This window comes from Engystomops pustulosus, chromosome 5 (genome assembly GCF_040894005.1).
Source record: "Engystomops pustulosus chromosome 5, aEngPut4.maternal, whole genome shotgun sequence".
In the NCBI taxonomy this organism is placed as follows: Eukaryota; Metazoa; Chordata; class Amphibia; order Anura; family Leptodactylidae; genus Engystomops; species Engystomops pustulosus.
In genome coordinates this window covers 45862891-45886697 of record NC_092415.1, presented here as the reverse complement: position 1 = coordinate 45886697, position 23807 = coordinate 45862891, and the positions used below count along the sequence as shown (strand labels likewise).

The following is a 23807-nucleotide window of genomic DNA, read 5'->3' as shown; positions in this document are numbered from 1 at the left end:
ATGCAGGTAGTCTTAGGCAGATCTACACCATGTCAGAGACCGTTCCCTTAGTGGTAGTCCTGTGGTGGTGTTTGAATTCTTTAATCCTTCCATTTGGTCTTTTAGCAAAGTTTTCCTCCATGATGGCGCCAGGGTAGCCACATAACATTTTCCATTTAATCAAAGTCTAAACAAGATTCTTGTGGGTTCAAATGTGGCAGTATTGACTGACAGTCTTATTTGCATGGTGGTGGGGTGGGAAGGAGCTCTTGACGAAGATGTCTCAAAGTGGTGTGTAAGCAACAGCAAGGGTTACCCCTGGAGCAGAGTGGTAGGAGGTTCCTACTTTATACTGCATCCCCTTTATCTATAGAAAACCTCTATCCAGTAGGAGGTCCTAGCTCAGAAAGTTCTCATTTCTTGCACACAATGCTGTACTCTTTGAAATCTGCTGCCATGCTGGAATCATCCACGAGCATTGAGTTGTTTCCTTGCTGTGGCAGTGTTGATGTATGTTCCATTGGTCCTGCTGTGAAGCACAGGTTCTGTCTTGTTGGATCTATTGCTTGCTTCTTGAGTACATGATTGGACAAATCCCAAGAGCGAGGTAACGGTGCACCCTGAATGTTCCCATCACCGGACCTGAGTAGTTTCTATTTTTGTTTGTGAACCATCTTATTACCGGGATGTGAAATTCTCACGTGGACTCTTCGAGCGATCACACTATAGTATAGTCTGTTCCTAAGGAGCAACTGATGAAGTCAGAGACTAGATGTGCACTTACCTGTTACTGGTAATCACTTCTGTCTTATGAGGAAAACCTTTTCTGTGGAGCACAATTGACCTTTGTTGAAATAATTTGATTGTTCTCTGATATTGGGAGATATTGGGACAATAGCGGAGGTTGCTGAATACCTTTTGTCAAGGATTATTTGGCAGAACACCCTGTTAACTTTACCGGGAATCTTGTGCTACGGGAAAGATGTATCTGTGTTTATTAATAAACCGTCATACGTTAAACCATACGTTAGACCTGCTCCTTGCCATTGCGGGCACTGTCAGTTCACATGGGGCAAACTTGACAGGAATTTCGGAAGAGTTGAAATTTTAGGCTGATATTCTGGCGGTTTGTTAAAAAGAAGAAAAAACAAGCTCAATACCACAAATATTTTTTTTATATAAAAATTTTTGGATGGGGTGTCAGAGTCTACATTTGCCCTGAATGCTGAATGTTGGATTTCTTGCTATGCACTTGAGATCAGGAGCAACTCCTGCTCTGATGACCGAGATCAGAGAAACCTCTGATCTCTGTAGTTTAACCTCTTGTATTCCCATCAAAGCAGATGGAGGGGGGGGGGGGGGCGGACAAGGGAAAAGCAAATTGCCTCCGAGAAATAACAGTAACAAAGCATCAAATAATAAATATGTACTGGGAATGACCATAAACTGGAAAGTTCCTGGAATTCTTGTTTACACAATCCGGTTTCATGTAGTTTTTGAAGTCATCTCTCCTGCAGGCGAGCTGCACACAAATGTCTGCCGTGTCTACAGTGTGTAATCTGTTGCTAAGCTGTATGTCCGCAAAAACGGTCCACGCGTCACCTATGTCATCCCACAGCTGATGTCACTAGCTTGGCCCAACCCCTGGAAGGGACACGCATTTGTGTTGCCTAGCAATTGATCCGAAAATATGGACCACATGCAAAATGTCTTTTACGGTAAGGCCTAAGCTGCAAACCAGGACAGGAATAGGACCGGCTCTAAGTTTTCTCCTGCCTCCACATGGATCAGCAAAAACACATTTATATGTGTTAAATTAAAAAAAAAAAATGTGCACAAATATAACATGTGTGTGCATGTACCTTCACCTGGGGCTACATGGCCATTTAGGCCACGCCACAAAAGATCACTCTGTGTCATTGAAACTACTGTTACTGTGATCTGACCACTGCCCACGTTTCGGTTGAATGGACAGATGGTATTCCTCCTGTTATTAATCCACTCCTGGTTTGGCCCCAAAAGTGCATTAAATCAAATTCTCATTTGCCTTGAGAGGTGCCACTGCATCAAAACTACTTGTTGGATGTGTGTGTTGACTTGGATTTAGAACATAGGCCCATGGAGGACTAGACCCCTGTGTGCAGAGAGATTTCTGTATACTGTAGAGCAGTGTATATGGTAATATGCATGTCATTTCCAATTTTCCACTTTATATAGCGAATCGTAATGGGACTGTTGGCCAGAGGGAGACTACAGGGGCCACGCTGTTGTGACGGGACACGTGTAATGACATTTTGTTGCGGGTTCCTTAAGTGTTCCGGGCTTTGTTTACTCCGTGGTACAGTGTAGTCGAGGGAATCTGGCTTTGACAAGCATGTTTTAGTCCAATTCATGACTAGCAAATCACATTGTCTGGTAGTAATTTGTGGTAAATAGTAAAATAGTTTTCCTAAGTGAATGCAGCCGTCTTTCAAAACTTTGGACTGCACTCCTGCTACTGGACATGGTGTAGAAATTGTAACCACTTCCAGGAACTCGGAGGAATGATCTGTGCCTCGTACACTTTGCACTATGACTTTTCCAGGTGTTATGGAACATAAACTGCAGAAAAAACACACACATCGCACATACACTTTGTACACTAGATGAGACCGAGTATTTTACTAATAATTATGCTGTTTTTATACTCCTAGAAAAAAGATTGTATTTTTGTATTTGCTCTACAAGGATGCATTCCCCTTCACTTGCAGTGTAGATTTGGCATATATGACAAATGTAGCTACGACCTACCAAGTATGGTTGGTACAAGAGTACACAGCTTGAAATTGGAGCACTGACTAAAGATCTCTTCTTCCTAAAAAGCCTACAGTGTGTTTTTCTGTGCGAATCATGGACTTCCATGCCAAGCCTGGTCGACTTTTTGTACAGACCATATGCGCTCGTGTCTTATCCAGGCTCCCGCATAAAGTTAGGACTTCCATAGCCCACTCATTCCTGATCTGGTCCAGGGACAGTGGGCGTCTTTTATTCATTTTAATTTATTATTTATTTTTTTGGGTAAATGAGAAATTTCTAAGGGTAGATAGATTTATATACGCACATTCTGTGGAAAACAGAACCTAACTTTTTTTTGTTGGAGCTGTAAAAGTGTCGGACTGCTATGCTGCTGATTTTGTGGTGGAAATCTGTAGAAAATGGATTTTAAAGACGTACAGCAGTGTGTGAATGAGACTTGAAAGTATCCCTCCCCACAAATGTGTACGTAATCCTGCTTTCTGTATAAACATAGTTTGTGCAGATGTGGAATGTCCGCACCAAATCCGCAGTAAAATTCTGTAGCACCTCCGCTTTCAAAAGTGGGTGGATCCAAGTTAAATTTAGAGATCCTCATGTTAATGATCTTTGCACACAAACATATTGGGGCCACTGCTACGGCCGCATCATGGCTCCCATAGATGTCCCGTATCACGACCTAGCCGCTCTGCTTTCAATGGGGAGGGGTGAGGAGCGCTACCCCCTCCCCCACACATCTGTACATTCACGTAGGTGAGCATATGTACGTACCAGTACAAGGAGCCCAAACTTGTGGACTGTGTAGTTAATGGCGTTGCCATGCCATGCACATTCTAGTGCAACGTTTTCTGGCCCCGGTCAGGCCGCCCTCATATGTTGCGTTTTGAAACCCATTTCAAATTCATAAAGACACAGTGCATCCTGGTTATCTGTTTTGCCAAAAACGCTTTTGTTTAGGCCATTTCGTTTGTAATGTGTTTCATAACGAGAGAGAAACGCAGCAAATATGCAACGTGTGAACACCATCTTATGGAGTATGTGGGCTCTGCTACATCATTAACGCAAAATATAACTGGAACTTCTTCTCTCGTTCTCTACGTGAATTGTAGAATTCGTACACTGCAGGAAATTGCATGTGTGGCCGTCGTGTATTCAATGGTCACCATTTTCTGTATGGTACATTGTGCAGTTCACTGCAACCAAATGCTTTCTGTAATTCTGTGTGTGTGTTGTGAGCTGGTGAAATAGGGGGATGGATTGAATGAGCGTAATACCCTCCAGCTCACTAAGGTGACCTTTGCCCCTTTGTATCCTGTGACACTCAGCCAGGCTTTGTGTTGCAGTTTATTCATGATGGTTCTGTTTCCCCCATCACATATGCCACAGCCTTCCAAAGAGAGGAGATAAATTATTTTCAGCTGCAGCTCAGGCAGAAGAAAAGACCTTTGGAGGTGTGGAGAGGGGGGAAGGGTTGACCGCACATTCTCAAGAGGATGGGCAGGTTATTGTAGATGTTTGCCGTTGCCCTTCATTGGCTTACGTTCTCTTTAAGGCCCCGGATCACACACGGTGTTCTAATATGATTTTATTTTTTCTTGGAGCCTTGTTTCATTATAGTAAAAAAAAAAAAAAACAACGCTGGTAGAGAATTGGCCAGAATGGGGTTCTGTAAAAAAACGATTTCTTCTAGGCTTAAAGTTTGCTCTTTGTGCACCTTGTTTACTTGCTTTAGTTTCCATCGTTATTTGCCTTTATATATAAATCTGCACCATATAAGGATTTTTTTTTGTTTATTTCTTGGGTGTGACTGTCTTCAGTGTACAAAACTGCAGATTTTTTTTTTTTATACAAGCAATTCCAAGTTCTACTTAATTAGAAATATTGCAGCGCTAGATGCAAACGACAATGTGAAAGCAGCCATGCGCCACTCACTTTTTTTTGGCGGTCGGCACACGGCCATCGGCACTGATCCACTCGTAGTATAGCATTAAGTGCAACCGGTATTTTAACAGACCATGCAACTGATTGGTGGTAAGGTAGAGCATATCCTCACCAGAACCATTTTATAGCGGTGCATAGAAAACTTATGCCATAATCGGTTGTGAAATGTAGAAGAAAATGTAGATTTTTTTGCATCCGAATTTCTGTTTGATCGTGAGTGAGTGAAAAATGCTGAAAATCGTGAATTTGGGCTGGGCCTCACTGTTTCATGTAGTCCAGGGTTGAAGGTCACATTCACTTACAGTGGCTCGTGACCTGTGTTAATTTTTTTTTTCCTGTAAGGACCTGATCGTGGCCTAGTTTTTGTAGTGTTTGTGCTATTTTTATGAAATTGTAAGAAATTGCATTTTTTGTTACGGTTTTCATGTGTTTCCCTCAATAGTTTAGTTGCATACTGTTTAAAAAATATTCAAATCCTAGTATTAAGAATCTTGATTTTTGTGTAGTTTTCTTAGCTAGATGTAAATGGAAAAGACACGTGTTTCAAAGGTCAGAAACTGCACCAAAAATTTATAAAAGTAAATATTGGAAAAGCCAGGTAAAAATTATACTGTGGCCCATGTGGATTTAATTTGGTTCCTTAATTTCCTAATTTTATTTGTGATTTGACAGATTTCTGTTGATTATCAGGTTTTTTTTTTTGTTTTTTTTTTTTTACTTTAAAGCACCTTTTCCGAATCCCTCTAGTCTATATTGGACACCCACCTCCTGAATCCTTCAGTGGCTGCTTTGTAAGCAAATTTAATTGCCAAGAGATCACTTGACGGGTAATGGCCGTATTATGACTGCTCCGCTCCACACTCCTCCCATCATAATCTATCGAGCAGGGATCCAGTCTGTGCTGACACAGATAAAATCTACGTACGCATGAGCAGCTTCAGATAACCCAAGGATCAGCAAGGACACGGCTTCTATCAGTGGGATCTATAAAAAAAAAAAAAAATGGAGAACGCTCATGTGGCTCGTCTCATGAATTGTGGGGAGGATTCTCCATTATAGATAACATTTACATGGATATTAGATAAAAATTTTAATAGAATGGTAATTCTCTGTAAATCGGAGAACCAAAAATTAACATATCTCTATGATTTTTGCATAGTTGTGTGTGCAGGATAGTAACCTGGCCAGTTATCTGTATCCGGTTATTACGGACCTTTTTAGACGCCATTGAGTACAGTTTTTGCTATGAAATTGAACACAATCTATACTGCATATAGCCATATCCTAAAAAGAAGCTAAACATACAGTCCAGTTTGTTAGATGTTAATTAGATTCTATTGTTCCCTGTTATCAGGCATTTTGGGCCGACTGTAGTGGCCGCCTTCATTGTTGATGGGTAAGGCTTAGTAAAATGACCTGCCATTGGGATCCCGGCTTCACCTTCATTTCTGCTCCTAATGCGCTTATGATTGGCGGTTTTCCTGACTCATCATGATTACCTTTTTTCCTGGTGCCAGGATGATACTCGGCCTCCAGTGTAATGAGGTTAGGCTGGAAACACACATGCAGTTTTTTTTTTTTTTTTTGACCCGACAGGAAGGACAGAGCAAACACGCACAGAGCAAACATTTAAAATCTGCCTTACGTGTGTGTCTGCGCTTATTGCCATTCTTCCTGATCCATATTCCCATCATTTTAATGAACCCTTCACCCTATCTGTTTAAAAGTAGTCCCTGTCCTAGTCGGTAACGTTTTTCATGGATCACTCGGACTATAGTTCTCGAGGATTGGTTAGAGTCCATTTTTCATGGCCGATTTTCTGCAACGTTTATATGCAGGTAGCCTTGGGGTATCCGTCCTGTTGGACTTGTCTTCTAGGCACATTATAGATAATTGTGTATGATCTAGTTCTTTTTTTTTTTTTTACATTGTTTCCAGGTTATTTGCAGACAATTTGCAGCTTTTTGCTCAATTAGCATTTTTTTTTTTTTTTAAATGTCTCCTTGTCCTTCTATAGGGCTTTTGTCATTACGTGATCCAAATGATGACATTCCTTGTAAGGAGCCTCCAGTGACTGCTCCATCTTTAGGCACGGTTCACTGCTGGCAATTTGGGCAGCGAAGGGGTTAATCACCCATCACCCTCGCGCAGCCATCTGTGACGTAGCCTATTCCTGGGGAAAGTTTCAGAGGAGTTATGAATCCAGCTACTTGTTCCCATTGCGTACCGCAGAAGCACCAGCCCACGACCATTAATGCTTGGAAAGAAAAATAAGATTATGCGTTAGAATCATAGTGACAAATTCCGAGCGTGGCGTGGATTCTTCAATGCACTTTTGTTCACTTTGGCCGATTTTGAATTAATCATCTGTAACTTATTTTGCATTTCCACATATTAATACTATAGCCTATTATTAACAGTTACAGGGTGACCTTCCACGTCCCATAATACTGGCAGAGCCATTATGGCCTGGCTTCTGCATTGGTAATGAAAGGGTTACAGGCACTCCCGTGGAAGCCCTGTAATTCCTGAAAGGGTTAAGTGTCTGAAGATTGTAGTAGTCATCAGGGTGTCGTCATAACAATCTGCTTCCTTGGCACATTATGTAATGAACCGGGAGGGGGGGGGGACACGTTTCCTGTCGTCCGCCGTACGAAACAACTGCAACATACAAAAAAATTGCAGCAAAAATTGTCTTGTTAAAATTTTACAGCCTCACCCTCCTCGGTAGCTTAATAGGCAGTCCCCTAATTCCATCTGGTAGGATCACATCGGTGTAACCACACCATGAATCCCATCATTCAGGCAATTTGACCTTGAGTAGAGGTGCTAGAAGTCGTGGATTTTGCGGTTGCTGTCAGAGGTGCAATCTGCACATAGCACGTGGTTTGTAGAAGATGCAGGACAATATTCTACTGTATAAGCCTGAAGAGTGGGGGGTGGTGGAGAGCAAATCCTTCCCCCCGCACCCCCCCAGACCTTGTGTGAAATATATTTTAGGCTGCTTTTAAAGGGTCACTTTCTACCTTCTGGTGTTTGTTAAATGGACTAGCGGATTCTGCTAACTTTAGCTTATCACAGCCCTTGATGCTGCTGCTTGCTCATCTGATTACACTCCTCGGGGGAATAAGGTTAAGGACACGCTGTTGGTAACTAGAGCATTTTCAGGGCTTTAGTTTAGCAGATGGGATGCTTGGCTGTATCCATACATCTGTCCGCCTGCTGTGGCAGCTGATGCTACGGCTGCATTTTGTTCTTTTGTTCTGTTCCACCCAACAAATGAATGTTGTATGGCGTCGGTGGCTTTAAGTTTTTAGAACTTTTTTTTTTCTTTCTGTGCTCTTGAAAGCCCCATTCATTGATGTGTGTTTCTTTTGTAACGGTTCATTTTTGTTTATAACTTACAAGTTGCCTTATTTCTAACAGATTTTTTTTATTTTGTTTTGTAGGAACAGACCTCAGTCTCCCTGACGCTGCATGGTCCGAGAGAATTAAGACAATATGGAATGACATGAAAGAGATTAACTAAGGATTAACGGCTCTGAGGACAAACACCTCTCTTTGTGAGGTGAAGCACAATCTCGCGCTCGTGGCTCCAAAGAGCAGTGTGCGGAAGCAAAATGGCGGATCCCGGCATGATGAGTTTATTTGGGGAAGATGGTAATATGTTCAGCGAAGGATTGGAGGGCCTTGGTGAATGTGGCTATCCTGAAAACTCTGTCAACTCCATGGCTCAGCAGATGCCAATGGATCAGGGTTTTGGTTCTTTGCAGTCTCCACTCCACCATAATCCCAGCAGCCAAAACCAAGCGAAGTTGACCCATTTTGATCACTATAACCAGTATGAGCAACAGAAAATGCACATGATGGACCAGCCGAACAGAATGATGGCTAACACTCCTGGGAATGGGATTGCCTCTCCACATTCACAGTATCACAACACTTCTGTATCTCAGGTCCCCCATGGTGGTGGCCAAATGGGTGTGTATCCTGGTTTGCAGAATGAAAGGCATGGGCCGTCATTTGTAGACAGTGGTTCTATGTGGGGACCCAGGGCAGTGCAGGTGCCTGACCAGATAAGGCCACCTTACCAGCAGCCGCAGTCACAGCAGCAAGCACCCACACCTTCCGGACCTCAAGGTCCTTCTCATCCTCAACATGTTCAACAAATGGGTAACTACATGGTTCGGGGAGATTTCTCAATGCAACAGCACGGTCCACTACAGTCACAGAGGATGAACCAGTTTTCACAAGGACAAGATGGTCTTAATCAAGGAAATCCCTTCATTGGGACTGCAGGACCTGGTCATATGTCTCACGTACCCCAACAAAATCCCAACATGGGCCCCTCGCTACGTCACCCGGTCCAGCAATTTCATCACCATCCCCCCACTACTCTACATGGAGAATCTGTTGCTCACAGTCCTAGATTTTCTCCCAATACTCCTCAGCAGGGTGCAGTTAGGCCACAGTCCCTTAATTTTAATTCTAGAAACCAGACTGTACCTTCTCCTACGTTAAACAACTCAGGGCAGTATTCCCGTTATCCTTATAGTAACCTTAATCAGGGATTAGTTAATAATACAGGGATGAATCAGAATTTAGGCCTTACTAACAACACTCCAATGACTCCGTCTGTACCTAGATACCCAAATGCTGTGGGGTTTCCGTCAAACAATAGTCAAGGACTGATGCACCAGCAACCAATTCATCCTAGCGGCTCGCTTAACCAAATGAACACACAAACTATGCATCCTTCACAGCCTCAGGGAACCTATGCTTCTCCACCTCCCATGTCTCCTTTGAAAGCAATGAGCAATCCAGCTGGCACCCCTCCGCCTCAAGTTAGGCCTGGCAGCGCGGGGATACCTATGGATGTTGGAAGTTACCCAAATATGCCCCATCCACCAAGTCACCAGCCCCCAGGCAGCATGGGTATGGGACAAAGGAACATGGGTCCCAGAAACATGCCGCAGGGTCAGACATTCATAGGTATGTCCTCAACACCAAGGGAGATGGGTGGGCATATGAGACCAAATGGCTGTCCTGGAGTTAGCCATGCAGATCCACAGGCAATACAAGAACGGATGATGTCTGGACAGCAGCATCCGGGTCATCAATCTTTTCAGCAGCAAATGGCAAACTGTCAGCCTCATCCAGCTATGCACCATCAGTCTTCACCGCCGTCACATTCTCATCACCAACCATGGACATCGCTTCACCAGTCACCTCAGAGTACCCCCCAGAAAGTGCCTGTCCATCAGGTAAGTGTTTCTGAGAACACCTTGTACTTTGACTGTTGTGTTTTGTTGCTCTTCTTTTCTCTTGTTCTTGCTGGTATGTGCGGCTTTCACAGAACCCAGCTCCCCAACTTCCTGCTTTGTGCACATTACTCTGATTTTGAGAGGAGACGGAGCCGTATACAACAACAGGAAGCTGTATCGCGATTGTTTTGGTTATGAAACATCTGCAGCTTTTATTTTATAACTTTGATGAACAAAAAAATTAAGAAATTGGGGCACTTTTTTTTTTTTTTTTCTTGCATGTTGTAAAATCTCATTGTTCATTTTGTGTTCAGTAGGTTACTATTTTAGTTGGTATAAAATGAATAGGAAAGTAAAATCTAGCTTTATGTATTACAGCTTCTTGCGCTTGAACTGCTGTTCTTGGGTCACAATCAGCTGATCCATGGTCAGTGTTTTCAGTCGGGATCATCATCAGAAAATCCCCCCCAAAACATAAGGAAGCCAAATGATGTCACTAGTTTGTCCCAACCTCTTCAAGGGTCACGTGATTGTTATCTAGCAAGCGATCTGCAAATTTGGACCTCATGTGGATAGCACTTGTGTCATCTTGGTGACGTCTGTATTTTTCATGTCCCAATAGACTATTATAAGAAGTTTGGATCAGCAAACACGGGCAGCAATTGGACCAGAACTGAATTTCTGGATAGAGAGTCTGACCTTATGTGGCCATTCTTTGGCTTCCTCCCTCATCCCATACAACGTGGCTGTAGTATAGTACTGTAAAGTTGACCATACATGTACAGTTTAGGACTTTCATGGGTATTTTAGGACCGCCTGCTTGTTGAACACAGAATTGTGTGGAGCTACTGGCATGCAAGTTCAGCAGTGACATCGTCTAACTATACACAACAGGCATCTGTTGTGGATGATCTCATCATTTTGGTGACAGTTGTAGACAATGAGAACATTCTTGTTCCGAGTTCGAACTATAGTTTGCATAAAACCAGTCCAATTACTTGTTACACTCAGGGTTTATGGGGTTATCCTGCGCATGGTGGAATATTACTGAAGCTCTCAGACCACATGTGAACCACGCGAAGACATTTTCCCAACATAAATATAACTTTTTGGCTCTGATAGATAATGCAATCAGATGTGTGACACGGCCTCTTAGACTGTTTGTAAATAGCTCCGTTTTTATCAAGTTTCTACGAAATGGTTGTCTGCTTTATTTTTAGCCTGGTTTCCCATTCATATTATCTTGGGATAAGGCCCCAGGAAATTCCAGACATTTTTGTATGACTGAAAGAAAAATGATTTTTTTTTTCTTTTTGAAAGATTTTTTTTTTTTTCCTGTGTAGTGTGTCAAGTTTACAAGGAACAATGGTAGTTGTGTCTTCCTACTCCTTCCTATTTTTTTTTTTGTTCAGAGAAAGCTACATTTTGGATCATAGACAGACATGCTGCAGGCTGCAGGCAGGTGGCTAGTGTGTGAAGGCTCTTGCTACCCCCACTTGGTGGGTTGTGAGTCAGAATGTGAAGTTACACTTGCACCACTCCAAAGTCAGTGATTTTACATAATATTATTTGTTTCCCCTTTTAAAATTGACTGCCTGGTTTAGGGGCTTTCTGGTGGCTCTTACCAATAGTGGGGAAATATGGCTGTGATACATAAACCATAATTTCTTGCTAGTCTACCAGTTTGACAAAAATATTCAATGGTCCTACTTTTTAATCTTCCCCCCGCCCCCAATTTCACAATGAAACTGATACTTGGTCCTGAAACTAGTACTTGTTCATAAGGCCCAGGCTAAAAACATGTCAATATAAATCTAAATGGATGAAAATGTGGGGGACCCCGTTAGGCTCAGTTCACACCTGTGTTCAGCAGGTTCTGTTCCTTTTTCTCTCTCCCCCTGCTATTATAACTGAATTGTAATGGAAGTCTATGGGCACAAAAGACGTATGCAATGTAATTGGGCACATCTCCTCTTCTCAGCTTTTGTATTTTGTAAAACGCAAAGCAAATCCTACGTATGAACGCAGCCTATCAAGACTCAATACCATGTTTTTCTAGAACATAGACCCTGCAAGATGGTTTTACTTTAGCTATAGTAGCGCCTAGAATCGCAGTAGCTTAGTCCTCCACGTGTGAGGTTATGGCTGACCAAGGTAAAAGTGATGACAAGTGGCCAGTTTTCCAGCCTGCTCGGATATAAACCCAGAATCCTAAGATGCTCTCTGCACACATTGCCGCCCATTGAGCTTCTGGAATAAATGATTATTTGTTTTTCCTGGAACATAAATTGCTACTTGATGCTGAAGACTTTTCTGCGACTTTTCTTCCCTTGCCTCAAAACCACAGGATCCCAGTGATGAAAATGTGGAGCGCAGAAATAAAAATGTCTACCATTTATTTATTTATTTTAATCCTTGGGTAAGGAAGCTCTTCAGGTGGTTACCAAACACAAGGTATTTGTGTGAAGTTGTAAGAAATCTTCTGCCTGGTTTTGTAAGGAGGTGGGGCTCGCTGCGCAGCGCTGGGAGACTTGCCCAGACTTCTAAGAGCGGAGAGAGGGGGCTACTACTTCTTTTTATATCGTTTTAACAGACGCTCTGACATCTGTTTTATGTCTAGCACTTGATCACCATTATTTCTGCTGTAAAATGTCAGTGCAACGGAGTCTCTCATTCAGCACAATCTATCGCAGCTTCATTCCAACCAACTGGGTCTGAGGTCGCAAGCCTGGGCCGAGGCCACTTTACTGCCTAAGACATCGATGAAGAGATCATTCTATCATAAGATATTGGTGAAGAAATCTTTCTATGGGAACATTCTGCCTGAAAAAAGAAATTGGGCTCTGCTTTTTTCATGCCCCGGAAGTATTGCCGCTCTTGTTTATAAGTTGTGTTATACTGACGCTTCTTATGTAGCAGAAATTTTACTTTTGATCACATATGAGTCGGGGGGAGTTTTGTGGCATTGTTTCCACCAATGTTGTAAATTTTCACCTCATCAGCATTGTGCCGGACCACGCTGTGCCCATACTACAGAGCTATACTATACTGTACTATACTACAGAGCTATACTATACTGTACTATACTACAGAGCTATACTATACTGTACTATACTACAGAGCTATACTATACTGTACTATACATTATACTATATACTATACTACAGAGCTATACTATACTGTACTATACTACAGAGCTATACTATACTGTACTATACTACAGAGCTATACTATACTGTACTATACATTATACTATATACTATACTACAGAGCTATACTATACTGTACTATACTACAGAGCTATACTATACTGTACTATACTACAGAGCTATACTATACTGTACTATACATTATACTATATACTATACTACAGAGCTATACTATACTGTACTATACATTATACTATACTACAGAGCTATACTATACTACAGAGCTATACTATACTGTACTATACTACAGAGCTATACTATACTATACATTATACTATATACTATACTACAGAGCTATACTATACTACAGAGCTATACTATACTGTACTATACTACAGAGCTATGCTATACTGTACTATACATTATACTATATACTATACTACAGAGCTATACTATACTGTACTATACATTATACTATACTACAGAGCTATACTATACTACAGAGCTATACTATACTACAGAGCTATACTATACTGTACTATACTACAGAGCTATACTATACTATACATTATACTATATACTATACTACAGAGCTATACTATACTGTACTATACATTATACTATACTACAGAGCTATACTATACTACAGAGCTATACTATACTGTACTATACTACAGAGCTATGCTATACTGTACTATACATTATACTATATACTATACTACAGAGCTATACTATACTGTACTATACATTATACTATACTACAGAGCTATACTATACTACAGAGCTATACTATACTGTACTATACTACAGAGCTATACTATACTATACATTATACTATATACTATACTACAGAGCTATACTATACTGTACTATACATTATACTATACTACAGAGCTATACTATACTACAGAGCTATACTATACTGTACTATACTACAGAGCTATGCTATACTGTACTATACATTATACTATATACTATACTACAGAGCTATACTATACTGTACTATACATTATACTATACTACACTAAACTACAGAGCTATACTATACTGTACTATACTACAGAGCTATACTATACTACACTAAACTACAGAGCTATACTATATACTGTACTATATACTATACTACAGAGCTATACTATATACTGTACTATATACTATACTACAGAGCTATACTATATACTGTACTATATACTATACTACAGAGCTATACTATATACTGTACTATATACTATACTACAGAGCTATACTATATACTGTACTATATACTATACTACAGAGCTATACTATATACTGTACTATATACTATACTACAGAGCTATACTATATACTGTACTATATACTATACTACAGAGCTATACTATATACTGTACTATATACTATACTACAGAGCTATACTATATACTGTACTATATACTATACTACAGAGCTATACTATATACTGTACTACAGAGCTATACTATATACTGTACTATATACTATACTACAGAGCTATACTATATACTGTACTATATACTATACTACAGAGCTATACTATATACTGTACTATATACTATACTACAGAGCTATACTATATATACTATACTGTACTATACTACAGAGCTATACTGTACTATACATTATACTATATACTATACTACAGAGCTATACTGTACTATACATTATACTATATACTATACTACAGAGCTATACTGTACTATACATTATACTATATACTATACTACAGAGCTATACTGTACTATACATTATACTATATACTATACTACAGAGCTATACTATATACTGTACTATATACTATAGTACAGAGCTATACTATATACTGTACTATATACTATACTACAGAGCTATACTATATACTGTACTATATACTATACTACAGAGCTATACTATATACTGTACTATATACTATACTACAGAGCTATACTATATACTGTACTATATACTATACTACAGAGCTATACTATATATACTATACTGTACTATACTACAGAGCTATACTGTACTATACATTATACTATATACTATACTACAGAGCTATACTGTACTATACATTATACTATATACTATACTACAGAGCTATACTGTACTATACATTATACTATATACTATACTACAGAGCTATATTATGTATACTATACTACAGAGCTATACTATGTATACTATATATTATACTATAATGCACTGTGAGCATATTATACATGACTCTGATCATTTCTTGGCCCATATTTAAGGGTTTTTGAATGTGACCATTGTCCTGTTTTTTAAAGGGGTTTAAAACTTTTTTTTTAAGTTGTGGGTTGACCTGATAACAACCATTTCTCCTAAGTGAACCAAAAGCTAATATCAAGGTCCCATTCACTTACTGGACCATTGATACATCAAGTCCAAACTAGAAGTTTAATAGTGTTGATCGAGAGGAAGGCCAAAACATCCTATAAGACTGATGCCAATTGGATCATATCAAGTTTCTTCCCGATGCCAAAATGGCATAATAAATCCCTGGTGGGCTGAATTGTTACATAGCCACCCCGATAGGAAGTCTAAACATTGGAACCTTCCATTAGATTTATGTTTTACATCCAACAATAATTCCAATGTAAACATCTCATAGAAGGCTTGGAAATGAACAGAGGGTTGTGATTGGAGGGATACTCTTATAAATATGACTCTATTGACCAGACTGGTTGAGATGTCATAAGCTTGATATATTACATGGGAGCTTTCTTCAACATAAGTCTAAAACCCATTGTGATGAGAGGCAAAATTTTTCATTCTTAAGTGTTTTGCTAACTTTTTTCTGTCTGTGGTGGTCACCTGTTGATGAGCCTGTTATCCCCCCGCTACATGCAAACCTGAATGTTGGAGAACTGGACTGCTAGTTGTCTCATGGAGGACACTTTTTGTCCTCTCTCCAGCTTGTGTTGATGTCTTACGGTTGAGTGTTTCCCTCATACATTATCAGCGTGTCCTGGTTTCCACATGATATATAAACCCTCTGCATCCTCACATGTGGGATTCTTATCTATCTCACTCTTCTTCTCCATTACACATACATAAGGGACTATTTGCCCTTGAGCATGAAGACCTCTGGATGAGTCCTCCATCTCAGGTACTGTGACGGTGTGAGAGTAATTGGTGCCATTCATTATCTGCTCACCAGGCCGGTTATAGCTAGTTCTCCCTATTAGCATCACAATGGAAGTCAACAACTGCATTCTGATTTGGTGGGTGCTGAAGTCACCTGACCTGTTACCAGAGGTTTCAAATTTTGAATGAAGATGGCTCGTTAGAAGGTGGGCGGGAGGGGAGACCACCCTTTCTATGCTGAGGCCTCTGAGAGCAGATTTCGAGCAGGCATCTCGTGTGTCCGTCTATACTGACTCTCCTCCCTCTACGAAGGGCAGATGCACATCTGCCGGAAGAGAATCTGCCTGTAGATAAGTGATAGATCACCAGAATTTATTAGATCAGCAAGTGGCCTCCTCTTATTAGTAGCCCATGAAGCAAAGTTTAATCATAATGCGATACACAGAGATGTCTTTTTAATCTTTTTTTTTATTTTTCAATTATTGGCTCATCCAGGAAATGTAATAAATGATCTTGGACACCCCTATAAAACACATGACCCACAGAAGGTGTTTTTTTTTTTTTTTTTTAATAAATAAAATATTTGATTGGTCCATTGAATGCTGAGACAAGGCAGCAGGTACTACTACTCTGATCCAAGTCTTGTGCACTCGAGTACCTGATGGATTTAAAATTCGGATGTGAAAATCTGACGCAATGCAGATGACACTAGAACCATTAAAACGGATGGCACTAGGACAGAAATGGGGCAAACTCTTACCAAAACGGTACGGTTTGACAGTCTGTCTGTGGACAATCGGCCTTTTGCGATTTAAGATATTTTCACAGTATTTTGCTCCTTTTAATATATCCCATGGATTCCCATGGCACAATTTGTCATTGATCTATAATATTGCCTGGAGTTGCAGCATGTGCATTGGGCAGGATGGCAGCACGTCACGTTCACTGGTGATTCAGCGGTTTTTAATGGGGTCATCACACAACATCACTCAGCAGTAGGGTTTGCCCTATAGCCATTGCCTGGTCGATTGAGTCCTGTAGCCTTCGCTTGTTTCATGTGAATAATCCCTACCTGTGCATTCGATCACATGACCTGCTATCAGGCTGGCGCTGGTAAACAGGATATGTAAACATCCTAATGGTAGGTTGTTCCGCATGATATCTTGTTTTTCTCCACCAAGGAAATAAACAAAAAACAATAACATTTTGAGGACGGCGTTCTCCGCAGAATGCAACACATCCGTGGGTTTGGGCGAACGTTCAACTAATTAACTTCTCGCTGTGTGGTATGTCCACTTTCTTGGCAGCTCGAGATTTTCACATTCTTTTTCAGCTTCCAAACAAACAATTCTTTTCAATTTTAGCAAAATCCCACCAGCCATCTTTCCGTTGCGGCTTCTGGTAGCTTCTTGCAATGTGATATTTCTGCTCGCATATACCCACTCCCTGATATATGGGGGCAGAATAGGCAAATGAGTGCAAACATCCCTTTTGAAGTGAACATTTGGTCTTTATTCCACCCATGTTTACTAAAGCACATGAATCAGCGTTGCATCCTGCCATGTGAGGTGAACATAAAGCACAGGTATGCACATGGCTGCCGCTTGTTAGCTGGAGGATGTTCCTGGTATAGAACTCGATCACCGTGTTGTGTGACGTGTGTGTGAGCTGCCAGTCGTCTTAAATGAATGGCTACAATTAGTCACCGCAAGAGCATGCAATCTATACCTTTTTACATTTTTAATTTGGAGACCATGGTAACATTTTCTGTGTTTCGACAAATCGCTATTAGTCATCGGAGTCCTTTTAAAAGTTAATACCTGTAATTGTCTGAAAATAAAAAAATCTTTACAGGTTGGCGTCCAGCGTTGGCCTCCCCTAGTGCTTTTAGCCCTTGCAGGACAATATACAGAGGGGGTATTTTGCTTTTTAATTGCCCTTTTACTGACGTCAACATTAGAAATGAGCAGGTAGGTAGGTTTTGGGTAGGATTTGTTTTTTATTTTTTTTTAATTAATTAATTTTTTTGCTTAATAAAAAGATCCTGCCTCTCCGTTTTTTTTTTTGGTTTTTTTTTCCCTTTTAAATTTTTTTTTTTTTTTTTTGTCCATGTAAAACAATGGACATGGGTAAAACTGAAATCATCAAAAGTCCATTAAAATTTAGACATTTTAATGGACGTGTTAGACTTTTATGTTTTGTCATTCTATACAAGATTTGTCCAAATCGGATCAGAAAATATTTAGATTCGATGACTGAAAATCTCCACAATTTGTGCCAAACCTACTAATCTGCACATGTACCTGTTCAAGATTTATAAAATATCTTTTATATAGAGTAGTAGTAGGGAGTAGTGTGAGAGGGGTGTGGAGCGTTAAAGATTATCTCCTGACCCGAGGGCAGTATTTCTTGCTATGGGGAACCTGTTTTGCTCAGAGTTATAGGAAGAGCACATTTTGCCTTGAATTGATAAGGTGTAATCCCTCATCTATCCTGAGGGGGTGCTGCAAGGAAGCTAAAAACAAGGGGAGATGTAGCAATATGACACACAGTAGGCCAAGGCAGATTTGGAAAAGACCAATCTAGTCCTGCGGCAGATTTGAAGGGTATATATTCTCATCTAGGCATTGAAATTTTATTCATCTGTCATATAAACATTTCTCCTTTTTTGGTGTTATTAAAAATGTCGTCTTGGCTTCTTCCCATTATTTTGAGGGCCAAATTCAATTACTTTTTATTCTCCGCTTAGAAGTCCATGGGGATGGCAGTCTCTGTATGCAGTGTTATACAGGATATACTTCCCGAGTAGCCCCGCCCCCTGGACTCCCAAAAATTACAAAAAGCAGAGATTTAAATTAAAAACTAGACCAGACATCGAGATTAACACCGCAGGTTCCTTTTTTATTTTTATATTAATTATAGAATTTCCTGTGCTGTTGTGTACAGTACTAATATTAATTAATTAATTAATATTCCCCTGTCTATGAAAAGTGAAAAATGTATCATTTTGATTTATAAAATAAAATCTGGATATAATTGAATCAAATAAAATATTTATTTTTTATATATTTTTACACAAGCACGCACTATATGTTTGTGTGGCCGTATGTATCTCCCTTTTACAAATTTTGGCCATTAAGAAGTTTGAAGGGACGTCGTTGTCATAAAACATGGCTTCTCCTTTATCAAGCTTTGGTTACTTAATCACGTAATCTCATTTTAACATTAAATTCAGGAGCAGCTGTCCCGGCTCAGATAGGATTAACCCTTTCTGGGTTTAACAAGGTGACGAGAGCGCGGTTGTTTGGCACCACTCCTCTCGCCCGTCCATGGGTTAAGGAGAGTCGCTTAGCAAAGACTTCCCCATAATTACATCCGTGCTGACGAGCAGTTGGTGGGAGTAGAAATAATTTAATCCTTGCTGAGCTTCTCCTACTGCAAAGTCATTTACATGGCCGCAGCCATTATTCAAAGGAAAGGTGCGCGCCGGGACGTCGGGGGGAGGACATTTGTCATATGTGGTCGTGGTCACTTTTGGCTGCACCTATGGAACACCATCTTGATATATTGCATTCTCATTGTGGTCTCTATGTCCTTACTGAACTCTGCGCTAGGTCATTGAGCGTCTTGAGGGTTGCACATCTTTCTGATGGCCCCTGTTCTGCTCTTGCTTTTTTTGCTTTTTTTTGTCGTCATCCATGAATGAAGGGTTTGCCGCAGGTCTTGGTGTTTGGTTGGCTAACTCACAAGGTGATATCCTGAAGAGGGGTAATAATGGCGGCCAGGGTGCGCGTTTCCAGAACCGGGCCCTTGCTTGCTATTTTAGAAGAAAGACAGACCATTTTGGTGGAGGTAGAGGAAAGTTGCTGTCCAGCAGGTGGTGGGGCTACACAATGCCAGGCTCAGCAGATGTGGAGCGTCCCTCTTTAGTGTCACTTTCCATTTAGCACTCTGCATGAGACGTCTCTCTAATGCCTTCACAGCTCTTTTGATCCCCATGGAAAATAGGTTAATCTGGACAAGACAGAAGCGCTCCTCTTAGTCTGTGTCCTGGCCGAGAGACATCATTCTTCCAGGTCAGGGGCAGGGAGGCACTAGATAGGAGTCTACTACTTCTCTGGCCTAATGTATATTAATCCTTGATGCCCTATACAGAGTGACTTTCTATGTATTGTACTTTTTTCTTTTCTTGTTTCTCATGTCCCAATTCTGCAACTTAAAGGAAATCTACCACCAGGATGAAGAATTGTAAACCAAGCACATTGACATAGTGGTGTGCGCCTCCTCTGACAGGATCTGCTCTTCTTTTAGTTGCTTATGTCCTAGTTTCTACTTAAAAATGTTTTAAAAACTATACAAATTAGGTGTTCTGAGATCCATAACTCTTAATAAAGCCCAAAGCCCCTCAGGCTCATTAGCATAATTTTTTTGTAAATCTAAGGGTATAAAAAGCTATGAGTGGATCCTACCAGAGGGGGCACACACCAGTTTGGCAGTATGCTTGGTTTACAAACCTTGATCCTGGTTTTCTTCAATTTCATAGAATGTAATTAATACATTCCTCTGTTATTCCTCCTGGAAATCTATAGATACATTGACATCCTGGTGTTACTAGCTGGAGCTGTGTCCATTGACCAATCAATGTGTTGTATGCAGACACGTTACCTTTCACAAATTTCTAGTAGTAACAACTGAAGAATAGAAGATAAGATCTGAAATTCAGAGAATACTAAAAGTATATACTAAAAAAAAAAAAAAAGTTCCATCTGGAGAGGTCTTTAAATTATACAGCAAGGTTGCTTCTTTCCAAAAACAGCTCCTCTCTTGACCACGGGTAGTGTGTGGTATTGCAGCTAAACTTTTCTTATCTACACAGTTGAGACGCAATACCGGCACAAGCCATGGTCGGGTGGGGTGCTGTTTTTGGAAGTTACCAGCCCTGGTTTTTTTTAAACCCCTGGACAACCCCTTGAAGCAGACAATGGTGAGCTGGATGAAGTCCTGCGTCCGAGTTTTCATTGTTGCCATAATTTCTGTCATCCCTTTTCCAAGTGGATTAAACCTGACAAGCGGACAACTCCACTGTGTACAGAAAATACACATTATCCATAGAAAACCTGTACACAGTGTAGGTGCTTATCAAGACCCTTAATAAAAGCGACATATCCACATTGTAGAAAATGGCAGCAGACCGCGAACATCCCATCCTTTATTTCCAGAGTAAACAGAGCTGTGCAAACAATGGCGGATCAGTTCACCATCTGCTATATAACATATCGGACATTTAAAGGGCAACTACACTTTGGATAGAACTAAATACATATCATTGTTGTGATTGCAGCAGAGATCTTCTCTAGTTTCCCCAATCTGTATTGTACAAGACCTTTTGCGGCACGAGCTGAAGGAGGGTGTGAAGTGCAGTGGTTAGGTTATCAGTCCTGTCGGCTTGTGGCTTTAGTCACTGCCTGATCTTTGTCTCTGCCCGATAAATCTGTTCAAGATCCGTAGTAGGATGTTCTGTGTTCCTACACATATTTGCCCCTTTTGTAGTGTTTGGGCATACTGCGTTCTTAATATAGATAATATATAACATTTTAATGTAGAAATCGCTCTAGCCAATCCTATGTGGTGCTATAGTAGCTCGTTGAATTTCTTGAAAACATAGCAGCAGAGTTTAAAGGCTTCTGAGTTGTACCCCTCTTGATTTCCTTATGTACAAGCTATTGGACACATCTCGCAGTTTTCCTCCTGACGCTCTAGTTGCAGCTTGCAGTCCCGGGCTATAATGCATTAGACTCCTATGGGAGCGATAGTTCAGCCTCACTTTATAGCATGTTAATCTGTTTAGGCTCCAGTCCTACATGCGCGGCTATTCGCAGTAAGTGTTTCCGACAGCTCTGATTATAAACTGTCGGTCTACGCTCTCACCTTCTGTCAAGCCGCTCGCTGCAGAGATGCATGGGGGGCTTGTTCAAGGTGACCTTTCCTTGAAGATCCTTTAATGACGGTTTCTAGACCGGCTATTTGGTAATTGTGCAATGTACGTATTCATGTTGTCATGAGCAGGGAAGCGTGCCAGCTCGTCCTGCACTTCATCTGCTGCGCGCAAACACCGTCCTATGTCGCCTCCTGAACTAGATTGAGAAACCACAATTGCATGCTGGGTAAACATATGACCTATAGAGGCATACTGTAGCTGCACCACACTTCTCTATGTACATTTACTATAGCCTTTACTATAGACAACATTCAACTGGGATCACATGTCCTTGATTGCTAAATTAAAAACTTTTCCATCCATTGAGGCTTGGAATCCACAAAACTGCTGGAGATGACCAAGAGTATCTGACGCTAATATATTGGCTACAGACAGATCCTGTCATTTTAAGATCGGGGCACAGTGGATTGGTCTTATTTTCCAGCGTAACCCACAAATTCTCAACACCTACCAATCTAGTATTCCTATAAGAACTCCTGTTTTTACCTTATGGTGAGGGCATCCTGCCATTAGATGAGGCCAGTGTTCGGTAATACCCCTTCCATGAAGAAGGTTACTTGTTTAGTTCGGTGGTTCGTGTTTTCCAAACACATGACCCAAGGCTCCTCACCCTACCATCAACCAGCCCATGCCAGCTTGTTTTTTTAATTCCCATAATGCACCCTGTTGGATTTGGGGAAGACTTCCTGCACCCAAACCTGTGCTTGCCTGGGACTTGGGGTACGTTGTTTCTGGCCCGTTTTTATTGGCATGTGCGCTCTGCTCATGTGCTGATGACGGTAAATAAGAATGTCTGCGCTGCTTCAATTATTACCCGGGTTTGACTTTAAGTTCTGCGTCTTGGACAGTAGCCTTACAATGGGGCATATAAACCCGGTCCGTGTGTATGAGCCTATAGAAAGGCATGGGGACATGGGCTAGCCGTTGAAACCATGGATAACACACCGTCCTAGACATTGGTGTGTGGCCTAAGGGATGCATACACAAAAAGAAAAATACAGATGAGTTATCCTTTTCCCATTGTGTCCAGATACAATTTGTGGTAGGTAGATAAATACCAGCATTCTCGGAGAAGACCGGCTAGCATTCGCTCCCCACTGACCCTCGGTGCCTTGGTCTTTCCTCGGACCACTTCTAGGCACCGGCCACTATATCATAGAGCATCATAAGCAGATGGCGGGGCAATGCCTGCTTCGCCTGACCTTCTTTTCACATATTAGATATTTAGTGTGTACTCCAATTGCTGTCTCCTCTCTCTCCCCATGAGCTGGCTTGCCGACTAAAATATTAATGATCTACTTTCAGGAATACTTCAGCATAAGTGGTTGTGTTTCAAATAACCTACTGTACGCTCTCACAGGAAGGATTTGGCCAGTGGCAAGCAGTCTGATGTAGGGAAACATTCAATAAATATAATCGTCCTTCACTCTCGTAGTGTCGGGCGCTGTCATGGCTTTACTTATTAAAGCCCCCTATAGGTAAATGATGTCAGTGGGGAAGGGTTAAGTAGGGTTATTTGGGTATAATCCGGATTGAAAGCATGCGGCCTTCCCCTAGTTTTACCTTTTGTACCTTTTCATTGGATTAAATCCTCATCCT

General features: G+C 40.9%; 1 protein-coding gene across 1 annotated transcript in view; it reads left to right on the top strand.

Annotated features, from left to right (window-relative positions):
• The window catches only part of CHD7 (chromodomain helicase DNA binding protein 7), an 81902-nt gene that overhangs the window by 8870 nt on the left and 49225 nt on the right, over positions 1-23807 (top strand). The window contains exon 2 of the mRNA XM_072151840.1: positions 8163-9977. Coding sequence (XP_072007941.1) covers positions 8334-9977 — 1644 coding nt within the window. The 5' untranslated portion in view covers positions 8163-8333. The remainder of the gene's footprint in view (positions 1-8162; positions 9978-23807) is intronic.